This window comes from Drosophila serrata, unplaced genomic scaffold (genome assembly GCF_035046125.1).
Source record: "Drosophila serrata isolate PLE 108 unplaced genomic scaffold, ASM3504612v1 contig_47, whole genome shotgun sequence".
NCBI lineage: Eukaryota > Metazoa > Arthropoda > Insecta > Diptera > Drosophilidae > Drosophila > Drosophila serrata.
The window spans coordinates 341,804-356,683 of record NW_028256945.1 but is presented as its reverse complement, the minus strand read 5'-3'; the positions used below and the strand labels follow the sequence as shown (position 1 = coordinate 356,683).

Sequence of the window (14,880 nt, the reverse complement as noted above, 5' to 3'; positions counted from 1 at the left end):
ATCCAAGAAGTCGTCAACCAAGCGCTCAGCAGCCAACAAGGCAACCATTTCTCGAGGCCGGTAGTTCTCCTAGCAACACTGGATGTTAAAAACGCATTCAACAGCGTTAAATGGGACAACATAATTGATGCCTTGAAAAGACGATTCCAAATCTCAGGATACCTGATGCGGATAATACAGAGCTATCTTGAGAACCGACGACTACTGTACCAAACAAAAGCAGGAGAGAAATGTATAGAGATAACTTCAGGAGCGGCACAAGGATCAATACTTGGACCGGAGCTTTGGAACATCAGCTACGATGAAATTTTTCACCTAGACATCCCTGAGGGCACGACTATTGTGGGGTACGCGGACGACATAGTCGCAGTCATTACAGCTCGAAATACCGAGTACGCACAACGTATGTTGACGCAAGTAATGACACGCGTAAAAAGCTGGCTGAACTCACACGACCTGAAGCTGGCGGACGAAAAAACAGAGCTACTTTTAGTCAGCAGAAAAAGGATCCCTCTAGAAATAGACATGAGAGTTGGAGAGACTTTAATAAGGACGCAGAAGGTTATAAAGTACCTAGGAGTTAGACTGGACTCAAAATTGACATTCAATGCACACATACAAGAGACGAAGAAGCGGGCGACCGAGACTACAAAGGCGCTTAGCAGACTCATGGCAAACGTGGGCGGCCCCTTACAATCAAGGCGGAAACTCTTAATGGAGATAAATCACGCAATCATGCTGTACGGGTGTGAGGTCTGGGCAGGCACCCTTGAGGCAACCTGCAGGTCAAAACCTCTACTTGAGGTACAAAGAACCATGGCTCTACGAATCGCGAGTGCATATCGAACGGTATCCGGCCCTGCTGTACTAGTAATTGCAGGCGCCATACCAATCGACCTATTGGCCAAAGCGCGAAAACAAATATATATGAGGAGACAGGAAGGAGAGACGACAAGAGGCTTTATTGAGCGGACCAGAGAAGTAATTCTCCAACAATGGCAGGAAAGATGGGCAGCCGAAGCAAGGGGAAGATGGACAGCTAGACTGTTACCAAACCTGGTAGCTTGGTACGGAAGGAAACACGGAGATGTGGATTACTACGTCACGCAGATGCTGACAGGCCATGGCTACTTTGCCGCCTTTCTGCACTCTATAGGGAAAAGAACCAACGGCAGATGCGTATATGGAGATGCGGAGATGGACAGTGCTGAACACACCATTTTCCACTGTAAGAAATTCGGACCTGCGCGGAACTGCCTGGAACAAGCTGTTGGGGCAATAAACCCAGAAAATATGGTCACGAAGATGATAGGCAGCGAAGACACGTGGAAACACATCGCAGGATTCGTGCAGAACATTCTCAGATCTAAGAAGCAAGATCTGGATGAATTAACTGGGTAATCTGGACGCAGAAAGAAGATGAGAGCGCATTGCGCTGAATTGGCGCCACCTTGAAGTAATGCGAAAGCTGTTCCGAGGTGGGAACACGGCCAAATGCGAGGGGGGGGGTTTAGTGGGTGCGAGCCCCACATACCTTTTTTTTGCGACGGCAATAGGGAAGATGCGTTAGGCATTCCCACTCCTCAACCCAAAAAAAAAAAAAAAAAAAAAAAAAATTATTATTATTATATAATTATAATTTGCACATAAGACTCTGAAAGGTTTATGCAGTTCGAAGGATGTTCTACAGTGGCGCAACACTAATGGTATATAGGATCTAGTATTTCTACAAGGACTGACTCAACAAGTTAACAAGCTAAGGACCGTGTGTTCATTAAGAGGAGTCTATTTGAATAGAAAGGTAATCCGCGTAGGGCGAAAGGTAAAAAGTTTTTTTGAACCGATTCAATGCGTTTACTATGGACGCCGTACTAAGAGCTCCAAACGCAGCATCCATATTTTAAGATAGGACAAACTAAGGAGGTATATAAGGATTTAGTTACATAGGGGTTATTGAATTCCTTCGACCGCCGTTTAATAAATCCAAGCACACCCCTAGCTCTATTTACCATAGACGAGATATGATCAATAAAGTCAAGTTTTGGGTCCAAGCGGACGCCCAAATCATCAACTGAATTAATTCTTTCTAAAGAACAGCAGTTCAGCGTGTAAGTAACAGCATAGGAACGACACGAGAGAATATCATTAGCTTGCATTTCGAGTCGTTTAAGTTTAATAAGTTTGCACTGCACCAAGTTTGAAAATTATTGAGATCTGCTCGTAAATCCGACTGGCAGGCGACATCATTGTATCGCACGTAAAGCTTGACGTCATCAGCGTACATAACCACTCTGGAGTTAGTTAAGACTTTGGGCAGGTAAACAATAGGGGTCCCAAATGGCTTCCTTGCGGGGCGCCATATAAGATAAACTAATTTTAAAGAGGACCTTTGGCGTCCTGCCATTTAGATAACTTGAGATCCTATTAAGAAGATCTTTTGGAAAACCCATTAAATCGAGTTTTCTTACGAGGAGAGGATGGAGTCTGGCTGGACGGTCAGATATATTCTGTACGTCTGACCCCATATCAAGAGTCACATCGAAAGTTGGATGATACGGATCTTAAGGCTGCGTTAGAGGCGCCACCCTAGCTAAACTGACTCTCGCAGGATCAGAGGCGAAACAAAGATCGAACCAGTGCTGTAAGGAATTTCGCACATGGTTGACGAGAGGTCGAACAAGCCAGCGATAAAGTCATGTTGTGTAGAAGTAAGGAGAGTATTGGAGGAATTATTAGAGCACCAAATAGCACCAGGGATATTAAAACACCTAGGACTATCAACTGGTCTCTATCTAAAAGTTTACTGGAAACCATCTGAATAGGAGAAAGGTGATTCCAATAAATATGAAGTTCAAACAATGGAGGTATTTAGGAACAGGTAACAAAAATGGAGCTACAATTGATAATAAGCTTGAAGCAAAGGAATTCAACATCGTTGCATTCCTCGAAGGTTAATAATTCGGACGTAAGTGAGGAGTCCACTGCTATAAGAACTTAACCCCCGCACTTGATAGGGTGATCTTGCCGATATTCTGTGAACACACAGCTGGAAAAACTTCGGAGCTCAGAATCTCCGACTTTAACCAGGTTTGTGTGAGCACAATATCCTGAGATGCAAACGAAAGGCTATCAGAATACAAGTTAGGAAGCTTACTACGTAAGCCTCTTGCATTCTGATAGGAAAGACCTAGGGATTACGTTAGTTTTTTGGGTCGGGATTGGAAGACGTAGAAGGCGCAGTGGTTTGATCAGGCCTTGGAAGAGTTCTTCCTACAGGCCGTTTTTTCTTTTTCTTTGCTTCGAACTCTTTAGCAACAACGTACTCTGGCCAGAAGTTGGTAGAGCAAATAGTGTTAAAGAGTTCGTTAAGGACATTTCCGACCATATAAAGTATATATATTCTTGATCAGGATCAACAGCCGAGTCGATCTAGCCATGTCCGTCTGTCCGTCTATTTGTTTTATATTTGTAAGATCCGGCTTATTTCCCAGTGATCAAAGTTTCATTCAGATGGCTTTAAAACAGAGAGACTAAACTTCTGACTAAAACTATAATTCTCTGGAAGGGAATAAAAATGAACGTTTTTATAGATTTTCACTCCCGCTCCCTGAAGTCTAACTATTACTATGGGCTTACTCTCTCCAAATTTCAAGTTTATATTTAAACTTTACGACTGCTGTTGAATTTAGTTAAATGTTACATTGTATGTACTAGATGATATCGAAATCGAGATATGTACATATGTATACAAGTTCAGCAGGAAGCATATGCAATCAAGATTGAGTCATTCAAATTGATAAAGTTAAGTTATCATGTCGACCTTTCACTTTTATCGACTATCTTTTACATAGCAGGTCAAATTATTAAGCATCGTATCTTTCGATCTCAACATTCTGCTTTAAAAAGACTTAGTTACTACCGTAAATGAATGCACTCTTTAGGGAATGCATTAATTGTTTGACTGCCCCCGACAGCCTAAAACCGGAAGGTGTTGGCAAAGACTAAATCAATAGCATCCCGAACAGTTCCGGGCTCAGTTTTTGACAGTGGTTCGGGTCTTAGAGATTAGATTTATTTGCTCTCCTTAGTTTTATTAATTTATTAATCGCCACGCTATTTTGAATAAAAATCTTATCACGACAACCTGACCATGTTGATTTTAATTACAAATTAAATGTCGATTTCGGGAGTAATTTTTTACAGTTATTCCAAAATTGGTCTAAATTTTAAAACAAGTAATAAAATCGCATTAATTAACCAGCTTTTTAAATATTTCCATAAGTTTTAAAAAACTTAATTTTAAACCAAATATGTAATCGTTTCGTGATAATCTTGATGTGTTAAGCTTCACTGGCAGGTGAAAGTTCAACAAACTGCCGAGCTTACAAAAAATACTTATAAGCCTACTGATACATTACCAGGTCTTTTATAAGCTTAGCAGTCATTTAAGCACTTAATCGGTATATCAGCTTGGTTGCATAAAGACAGCTTACCTTAATTGGCCTAAGGCGCAAAAAAAAAGGAGCGCCTCCGAGGGGTTGCAGAGGTACAGCCGGTTCCGGGGTAACCTGCTGCACAGGTCGCGGTGGCTTCAATGCTAACTTCTTGAGGCTGGCTATACGCTTATCGCACATTAAAGATACATCGTCAATTCGCTGTAGTACCTAAACGAATATATAGAATATGTATAGTTACGCAACTGGTTTCCAAAACAAGCAAGCTTCGTTCGAAGTTTTAATATAGTTTACAATTTGCCCCAACTGCTCCAACTGTAGGTGAATAATCTTGTATCTAAATCACGAATATATGTTGAACATATACATAGAAATTCTATATATATATATATATATATATATATATATATATATATATATAAAAAATTTCTATTATATGTATATATATATATTATATATATATATATATGGGGTAGGTAATAAGGCATTCATTGCGTTTCAAACTTTTAATTTAAATTAGAATACCCTGCAGCGTAAGCTTTGTCGTCCTTTTCCCCCAGATGGTTATTTATTTATTTATTCCTATAGTAAATTACAGTATTTAACAGTATAACTGTATAAAACTGCAGAATACTGCAACCATTCCAGTATACAGTACTCATATTGTTCAATAATTAAAATTCAAATTACCACAAAAAAAGACAATAATTATTTTAAAAATTAAAATTATTATTCTTTGGGTTTTCTTATAATTATTTTAATTCCTTATTATTATTTTAATAAATAAACAAAGCTTAAATATATATTTTAATTATATATATATGGAGTATCTTAATAATATTTTAGCTTTATATACACATATCTTTCCTATATTATGTACATGGGGGTTTAAAAATTTAATTTAACAAGGCATTCACTGTGTTTCAAACTTTTAATTTAAATTAGAATACCCTGCAGCGTAAGCTTTGACGTCTTTTTCCCCCAGATGGTTATTTATTTATTTATTCCTATAGTAAATTACAGTATTTAACAGTATAACTATTTAAAACTGCAGAATACTGCAACCATTCCAGTATACAGTACTCATATTGTTCAATAATTAAAATTCAAATTACCACAAAAAAAGACAATAATTATTTTAAAAATTAAAATTATTATTCTTTGGGTTTTCTTATAATTATTTTAATTCCTTATTATTATTTTAATAAATAAACAAAGCTTAAATATATATTTTAATTATATATATATGGAGTATCTTAATAATATTGTAACGAATTTTCTCTGTCGTGATTGTTGTTGGGCCACAGGCAGAGTTCATTACGGAAAGCCGAGCGGAACTTTTTATTAGGTGTGGCTGCCTAGAACCCGGTCTGACCCACTCACTCGTCCAAATCTACACTTGGCCCCATGTGGAAAGGTGGTTATTACTTAGCTTTTCTTTATTGGTGATCAGACGCGTGCTTTTCCGGACACGTCCGTAAGAAGAAGAGAAGGAAATCGAGAGCGCTTAGAGAGACCAGGCATCCTGGCTGTCAAAAGCTCTCATAATTGCGCCTATAAGGGATTTCGCGGTTTCTCGCGTTGCCAACGGTTACAAATATCGCGGATTATTCTAATCTAGCGGTTTTCGTTACATTACCCCCCTCTCAGACGCGAGCCTCCTGGCCGAGTAATTCGGGATTCGGATCCCGATAGGGTGACAGGCGGTTGACATGAACGGTCCTAGTGGTACGCTTTCTCGGTAAGCGGATCTCGTACACTAGGTCAGAGTGACGTCGGATGACGGTGGCGGGTCCAATCCAATTCGACTGCAACTTAGGGCATCGTCCTACCCTTCGGGTAGGAGCGTATAGCCATACTTCTTCTCCAACGACGAACTCCACTGGGTGCGATCGAAGGTCATAGCGTAACTTGTTGACGTTGGCGGCCGCAATTAAATGTCGTCGTCCGAGCTGCTGCGTTTGTCGGAGACGGACTGCAGTTGGTCCACGAATGCTGGGTAACTTTCCGGATTCGGGGACGGTCGCCTATACAACAATTCGCCTGGTAGCCTGAGTTCACGTCCCAGGGTCAGTAGTGACGGCGAGAACCCAGTCGCGTCATGTGGGGCCGATCGATAGGCCCACAGAGCTAGCGGCAACAATTGGTCCCAATCGCGTTGATCTGCGGCAACAAATTTCGCCAGATAGTCCAGGAGAGTTCGGTTAAACCTCTCAACCATTCCGTCTGATTGAGGGTGCAACGGCGTCGTACGAGTCTTTTCCACATCAAGCAGGCGCAGGCAAGCTTGGAATATTTCTGACTCAAAGTTTTGGCCTTGATCCGAGTGAAGGATAAAGGGGACACCAAATCGGAAAAAGACTTCTTGCACTAGCGCTCGGGCTACCGTTTCAGCCGTTTGATTAGGCAGCGCTATGCATTCCGGCCATTTGGTGAAGTAGCACATCACTACGGCGATGTAGCGGTTTCCTAGTGCTGTAGTGGGCAGCGGACCCAGTATGTCGATTGCAAGTCGCTCGAATGGAGCGCCTAGAACTTTGGGTTGCAGTTGGCCTACCGTTCGACGAGTAGGTCCTCTTCTGGCATTGCATTCCGTACAGCGGGCGCACCAAATGGCTACGTCGGCTGTTTGTCCAATCCAAAAGTAGCGTTTCTTCAACTTGGCAACTGTCTTCTTGATGCCAAAATGTCCACCGGTCGTGGAGTTATGGGCGCTACGAATGGCTCCTTCCTGAAGAGAGCGAGGAACTACCAGAGCTGGGTCGGCTGTTTTGGTAGTAATCATCAACAGGCCTTTATCCATGAAGAGCTGTTCGAACAAATGCCAATACGCTTTTACTTCGGGGCTTTCACTCCATGTTGCAGGTTTTGCTGGACGCTCTCCCTTCTCTACCCATTGTAAAATCAATCCAAGAGTGGGGTCCTTTTCCTGGCTGCGAGCGATGTCGAGTGGTTGAGTCTGCAGAAAGAGGATCTCGTGACCATCGTTTTGCTCGGCCCTGGTACATACGCGGCAGTCACCGCAGGGTCGACGAGACAAGGCGTCGGCATTTCCATGTTGCTTTCCGCTGCGGTGCTGGATGTCCATGTCATACTGTTGGAGTCTTTCAATCCATCGAGCTAGTTGTCCTTCAGGCTCCCGGAAGTTAAACAGCCATCGGAGACATGAGTGATCCGTGCGCAGTAGGAATCTCCGGCCATATAGGTAGTGGTGGAAATGATTCGTAGCCAAAACAACGGCTAGCAGCTCTCGTCTAGTTACACAGTAGTTGCGCTCCGCAGCGCTAAACGACTTGCTGTAATACTCCAATACACGCTCCTGGCCGTCTTGCCGTTGTCCGAGCACCGCCCCGGCACCGTGGTTTGACGCGTCGGCATCCACGATGAATATCCCATCGGGAGCGGGAAACGTTAGCACCGGGGGCGTGGTTAGTTTGATTTTGAGCGCCTCGAAGGCGCCGTGAGCGGCTGTTGACCATGTGAAGGAGCGCTTAGCTTCCGTTAGGTCATGTAAAGGGCGCGATAATAAGAACATAGCCCCACAAAGGAACGCACTTCCTTTTTGTTTCGAGGTGGTGGCCAATCGACGACTTTTCGAACCTTCTCTGGGCACGCTTTTAAGCCCTTGCGGCTGACAATGTGACCCAGATAGTTAACCTCGGTCATTGCTGCAAGTGGTCCAGGTGTTGCTCGGCGGTACGAGAATGTACAATGATGTCGTCGAGGTACACCAGGGTGAATTTCCTTGTAGAACCGGAGAACAATCCGTCCATCAATCTCTCAAAGGTGGCTGGCGCGTTGGTCAAGCCAAACGGCATTACGTTGAATTCGAACAGACCAGCGTCACACGTAAACGCGGTCTTAGGTCTAGAGTCTTCGTCCATCTCCACTTGCCAGTAGCCGCTCTGGAGGTCCATGGTAGAGAACCAGCAGGCTCCGTGCATAGTGGCGAGGATGTCGTCCATTCTCGGTAGGGGGTATGAATCTTTGACGGTGATGTCGTTCAGACGTCGATAATCCACACAGAACCGTGTGGAACCGTCCTTTTTCTTTACTAGGACAACCGGCGAGGCCCATGGGCTGGTGGACGGCCGAATTATGCCTCTAGTCTTCATATCGGCGACGAGCTGCTCTACCTCGTCCTTTCTTGCCATCGCTATGCGACGCACTGGTTGTTTAATGGGTCGAGATTGACCCGTGTCTATGACATGCCGTGTTAAATCGGTATGTCCTGAATCATCGTCGTTTCTGGCAAACACCCGAGGGAAGCGGCCGATCAGTGCCGTCCATTTTGGGTGAAGGTGGGCCGGCAAATCCGGGGGCACCTCTGCGTGGGAGGATGCTCCGGCCCCGTCTACTTCTGGGATCGAGGTGGGCATGGGTTCCACGGGCTCCACCTGTCCCACTATCATCTGCGCGGGTAGCAGGTATTCTTGTGCGCTAAGGTTCACTAGGTGCAGGGTGTTGGTGTCGTTGGAGGTGTCCACCAAAGTGCTGCCTAGTAGAACATGGGGTGGCAGTTGAGAACTTTTCCCACGTTCCAGCAAAGCCAGAGGAAGCAGTTTTTCCGACCTGCATCGCACTGCTACGTGGGTGTCGCTATGTGGCGGGATACTGGTGGGTGCAGTCGAATAAAGCAAATTTCGATGCTGGGTATCCGGGGCATATAGCGGCAGAGATCCCCACGGGAGTCGTAACTGAAGATCCTTTAGATCCACGGTGGCCTCATGGTGCAGAAGAAAGTCCATACCCAAGAGGCTAGGAGTGCTGCCCTCCACCAGTAGGAATTCGTGGGTGACCGGCCTTCCGGCAATTTCCAGTCTGGCGTTGACTCGAGCGGTGGCCACGAATTACTCTGCCGAGGGTCCTTGAAGAGTCACTCGGCACGGTGTGCTCGGCAGTCGTTCGGGTAGAACGCTACCATTTGGTAAGGAGACAGCGGCACCGGTGTCGACGATGAGGCGAACCGGATGCTTCTGTAAAAACATCAAACAATGTAAATGTGGGCCACTAGCGGCACTACACGTATACGTAGCTTGACTGGGGGAGGCTGGATCCCGCGAAGCTCAGGGTCAGGATTTCCAGGTTTCCTCCGGTTGGGTGGTGGTTCTTCAGGTGGGCGTTCGGCAAACAAACGGCTCAAGATGGAGTCCACATGGGTCAGGTCCGAATCCTCTTCCTCGGCTGGCGGCGGAGATACTGTTCCATAGTACTCGGCAGCGGTCGTATTTCGGATCGAAGTCCTTGGGCAGAACGGCGGGCGGAAGGCGGTCTCGCCTGGCCCGGCACCGGGATTCCGGGAGGAACTTGGGCCGGCCATTTCGTTTCTGTGCGGGCCTCGATTTCCTCCTCGGGATGCACCGAAGTGATCGGCTGTAGGCACGGCGGCGACAGTCATCACGGCAGCCGCTGGGCGTCGTCGACATTGTGCTTCGATGCGGCAGGCCATGTCCAGAGCCTCGGTCAGCGAGCGCGGATTGCTGCTGATGATAGGGACCTGGTATCCGGTCTCCCGGATCCCGTCGGTGAAGCGTTGTACTATGATGCTGTTGCAAGTCGCGGGCGGTAACTCGCCCAGGACGCATCTGCCTAAACGCTCCAGCTCCATTGCGAAGTCCTCGAATGACTCTCGTGGTCCTTGCATCCGATTATGAAAGGCGTGATAGCCGGCGTGCTTGCCGACTGTGAAATATTCGCGCATGGCGGCGGTTACGGCGTCATACGAGCGGAGTGTGGCCTCTGGGAGGGTGGCGTGAAAACGCTGTGCACGCCCTCGAAGGCTTGTATACAGCTTCCGGCACCTCTTCCTCTCTGACCAGTGGTATTCCTCGGCCATGTCATCTAAAAGGCGCTGAAATTCCGGCCAGGGACGAGTGCCGTCGAAGGTGGGCGGTAGTTCTGCGTCCGACACTTCCAAAATTCCCCAATGTGAGGTTAGGTCGCACGCTGTGGGCGGCGCAGAGATTGGTGCTGCACCTGGCCCGGTACCCATCCCTCGATGAAATACCTGCCGCGCCTGTCCGGAGTCCACGTTCGATGCCTCGACTACGCGCGCGGTGCTCGCAGAATGTCGATCGTCCCCGGCTGACGGCATGCTACCACAACGGAGGGCCTGCTGGCTGCCGTTGCTTCCAGAACGGTCACCCAGCATAGTCCTCTCAAAAGTCGCCCACATTTGCTCAAACTTCTGCTCCAGTTTAAGGTGGAGCGACTGATCCAACGCGTCCACTTTCTGCTCCATTCGCCGGAACGAGCGGTCGACGGCTCGGTCCACGGCGTCCATCGCTGCGACTCCTTCTCGCAGCTCTCCCTGTTTACCACCTTCGGGTGAGGCCTGACGGCGGTGGCGAGCTGAATTCTTAGGCATTTTCATAGGTCAGGGTTTTCGCAAACCCTAGTGACCCCACACCTGGCACCAATGTAACGAATTTTCTCTGTCGTGGTTGTTGTTGGGCCACAGTCAGAGTTAATTACGGAAAGCCGAGCGGAACTTTTTATTAGGTGTGGCTGCCTAGAACCCGGTCTGACCCACTCACTCGTCCAAATCTACACTTGGCCCCATGTGGAAAGGTGGTTATTACTTAGCTTTTCTTTATTGGTGATCAGAGACGCGTGCTTTTCCGGACACGTCCGTAAGAAGAAGAGAAGGAAATCGAGAGCGCTTAGAGAGACCAGGCATCCTGGCTGTCAAAAGCTCTCATAATTGCGCCTATAAGGGATTTCGCGGTTTCTCGCGTTGCCAACGGTTACAAATATCGCGGATTATTCTAATCTAGCGGTTTTCGTTACATTACCCCCCTCTCAGACTCGAGCCTCCTGGCCGAGTAATTCGGGATTCGGATCCCGATAGGGTGACAGGCGGTTGACATGAACGGTCCTAGTGGTACGCTTCCTCGGTAAGCGGATCTCGTACACTAGGTCAGAGTGACGTCGGATGACGGTGGCGGGTCCAATCCAATCCGACTGCAACTTAGGGCATCGTCCTACCCTTCGGGTAGGAGCGTATAGCCATACTTCTTCTCCAACGACGAACTCCACTGGGTGCGATCGAAGGTCATAGCGTAACTTGTTGACGTTGGCGGCCGCAATTAAATGTCGTCGTCCGAGCTGCTGCGTTTGTCGGAGACGGTTCTGCAGTTGGTCCACGAATGCTGGGTAACTTTCCGGATTCGGGGACGGTCGCCCATACAACAATTCGCCTGGTAGCCTGAGTTCACGTCCCAGGGTCAGTAGTGACGGCGAGAACCCAGTCGCCTCATGTGGGGCCGATCGATAGGCCCACAGAGCTAGCGGCAACAATTGGTCCCAATCGCGTTGATCTGCGGCAACGAATTTCGCCAGATAGTCCAGGAGAGTTCGGTTAAACCTCTCAACCATTCCGTCTGATTGAGGGTGCAACGGCGTCGTACGAGTCTTTTCCACATCAAGCAGGCGCAGGCAAGCTTGGAATATTTCTGACTCAAAGTTTCGGCCTTGATCCGAGTGAAGGATAAAGGGGACACCAAATCGGCAAAAGACTTCTTGCACTAGCGCTCGGGCTACCGTTTCAGCCGTTTGATTAGGCAGCGCTATGCATTCCGGCCATTTGGTGAAGTAGCACATCACTACGGCGATGTAGCGGTTTCCTAGTGCTGTAGTGGGCAGCGGACCCAGTATGTCGATTGCAAGTCGCTCGAATGGAGCGCCTAGAACTTTGGGTTGCAGTTGGCCTACCGTTCGACGAGTAGGTCCTCTTCTGGCATTGCATTCCGTACAGCGGGCGCACCAAATGGCTACGTCGGCTGTTTGTCCAATCCAAAAGTAGCGTTTCTTCAGCTTGGCAACTGTCTTCTTGATGCCAAAATGTCCACCGGTCGTGGAGTTATGGGCGCTACGAATGGCTCCTTCCTGAAGAGAGCGAGGAACTACCAGAGCTGGGTCGGCTGTTTTGGTAGTAATCATCAACAGGCCTTTATCCATGAAGAGCTGTTCGAACAAATGCCAATAAGCTTTTACTTCGGGGCTTTCACTCCATGTTGCAGGTTTTGCTGGTCGCTCTCCCTTCTCTACCTATTGCAAAATCAAGGCAAGAGTGGGGTGAGCGATGTCGATGGGTTGAGTCTGCAGAAAGAGGATCTCGTGACCATCGTTTTGCTCGGCCCTGGTACATACGCGGCAGTCACCGCAGGGTCGACGAGACAAGGCGTCGGCATTTCCATGTTGCTTTCCGCTGCGGTGCTGGATGTCCATGTCGTACTGTTGGAGTCTTTCAATCCATCGAGCTAGTTGTCCTTCAGGCTCCCGGAAGTTAAACAGCCATCGGAGACACGAGTGATCCGTGCGCAGTAGGAATTTCCGGCCATATAGGTAGTGGTGGAAATGCTTCGTAGCCAAAACAACGGCTAGCAGTTCTCGTCTAGTTACACAGTAGTTGCGCTCCGCAGCGCTAAACGACTTCCTGTAATACTCCAATACACGATCCTGGCCGTCTTGCCTTTGACCGAGCACCGCCCCGGCACCGTGGTTTGACGCGTCGGCATCCACAATGAATATCCCATCGGGAGCGGGAAACGTTAGCACCGGGGGCGTGGTTGGTTTGATTTTAAGCGCCTCGAAGGCGCCTTGAGCAGCTGTTGATCATGTGAAGGAGCGCTTAGGTTCCGTTAGGTCGTGTAAAGGGCGCGCAATTGTGGCGAAGTCCGGAATAAACTTCCGATAATAAGAACGTAGCCCCACAAAGGAACGCAATTCCTTTTTGTTTCGAGGTGGTGGCCACTCGGCGACTTCTCGAACCTTCTCAGGTCACGCTCTTATGCCCTTGCGGCTGACAAAGTGACCTCGGTCCGAAAGAAATGACACATGTTGGGGCTCAGCTTCAGCCCTACGCTCTGCAATCTATCGAAGACTTGCTGCAAGTGGTCCAGGTGTTGCTCGGCGGTACGAGAATGTACGATGATGTCGTCGAGGTACACCAGGGTGAATTTCCTTGTAGAACCGGAGAACAATCCGTCCATCAATCGTTTAAAGGTGGCTGGCGCGTTGGTTAAGCCAAACGGCATTACGTTGAATTCGAACAGACCACCGTCACAGGTAAAAGCGGTCTTAGGTCTAGATTCCTTGTCCATCTCCACCTGCCAGTAGCCGCTCTGGAGGTCCATGGTAGAAAACCAGCAGGCTCCGTGCATAGTGTCTAAGATGTTGTCCATTCTCGGTGGGGGGTATGAATCCTTGACGGTGATGTCGTTCAGACGTCGATAATCCAGACAGAACCTTGTGGAACCGTCCTTTTTCTTTACTAGGACAACCGGCGAGGCCCATGGGCTGGTGGACGGCCGAATTATGCCTCTAGTCTTCATATCGGCGACGAGCTGCTCTACCTCGTCCTTTCTTGCCATCGCTATGCGACGCACTGGTTGTTTAATGGGTCGAGATTGACCCGTGTCTATGACATGCCGTGTTAAATCGGTATGTCCTGAATCATCGTCGTTTCTGGCAAACACCCGAGGGAAGCGGCCGATCAGTGCCGTCCATTTTGGGTGAAGGTGGGCCGGCAAATCCGGGGGCACCTCTGCGTGGGAGGATGCTCCGGCCCCGTCTACTTCTGGGATCGAGGTGGGCATGGGTTCCACGGGCTCCACCTGTCCCACTATCATCTGCGCGGGTAGCAGGTATTCTTGTGCGCTAAGGTTCACTAGGTGCAGGGTGTTGGTGTCGTTGGAGGTGTCCACCAAAGTGCTGCCTAGTAGAACATGGGGTGGCAGTTGAGAACTTCTCCCACGTTCCAGCAAAGCCAGAGGAAGCAGTTTTTCCGACCTGCATCGCACTGCTACGTGGGTGTCGCTATGTGGCGGGATACTGGTGGGTGCAGTCGAATAAAGCAAATTTCGATGCTGGGTATCCGGGGCATATAGCGGCAGAGATCCCCACGGGAGTCGTAACTGAAGATCCTTTAGATCCACGGTGGCCTCATGGCGCAGAAAGTCCATACCCAAGAGGCTAGGAGTGCTGCCCTCCACCAGTAGGAATTCGTGGGTGACCGGCCTTCCGGCAATTTCCAGTCTGGCGTTGACTCGAGCGGTGGCCACGAATTGCTCTGCCGAGGGTCCTTGAAGAGTCACTCGGCACGGTGTGCTTGGCAGTCGTTCTGGTAGAACGCTACCATTTAGTAAGGAGACAGCGGCACCGGTGTCGACGATCTGTAAAAACATCAAACAATGTAAATGTGGGCCACTAGCGGCACTAGCTTGACTGGCTGGATCCCGCGAAGCTCAGGGTCAGGATTTCCAGGTTTCCTCTGGTTCCCCGCAGTTAAGGGGGTGGGTGGTGGTTCTTCAGGTGGGCGTTCGGCAAACAAACGGCTCAAGATGGAGTCCACATGGGTCAGGTCCGAATCCTCTTCCTCGGCTGGCGGCGGAGATACTGTTCCATAGTACTCGGCGGCGGCCGT

At 48.3% G+C, this 14,880-nt stretch overlaps 1 protein-coding gene across 4 annotated transcripts in view; it reads right to left on the bottom strand.

Moving 5' to 3' along the window:
• Positions 1–338: 338 nt before the first annotated feature.
• Positions 339–14,880, bottom strand: part of LOC147644971 (putative guanine nucleotide exchange factor MCF2L2) — a 131,030-nt gene continuing 116,488 nt past the window's right edge. For all 4 annotated transcript variants that reach the window (XM_086836602.1, XM_086836589.1, XM_086836613.1 and 1 more), the window contains one exon: positions 339–4,664. In XM_086836602.1, coding sequence (XP_086692728.1) covers positions 4,446–4,664 — 219 coding nt within the window. In that variant the 3' untranslated portion in view covers positions 339–4,445. The remainder of the gene's footprint in view (positions 4,665–14,880) is intronic.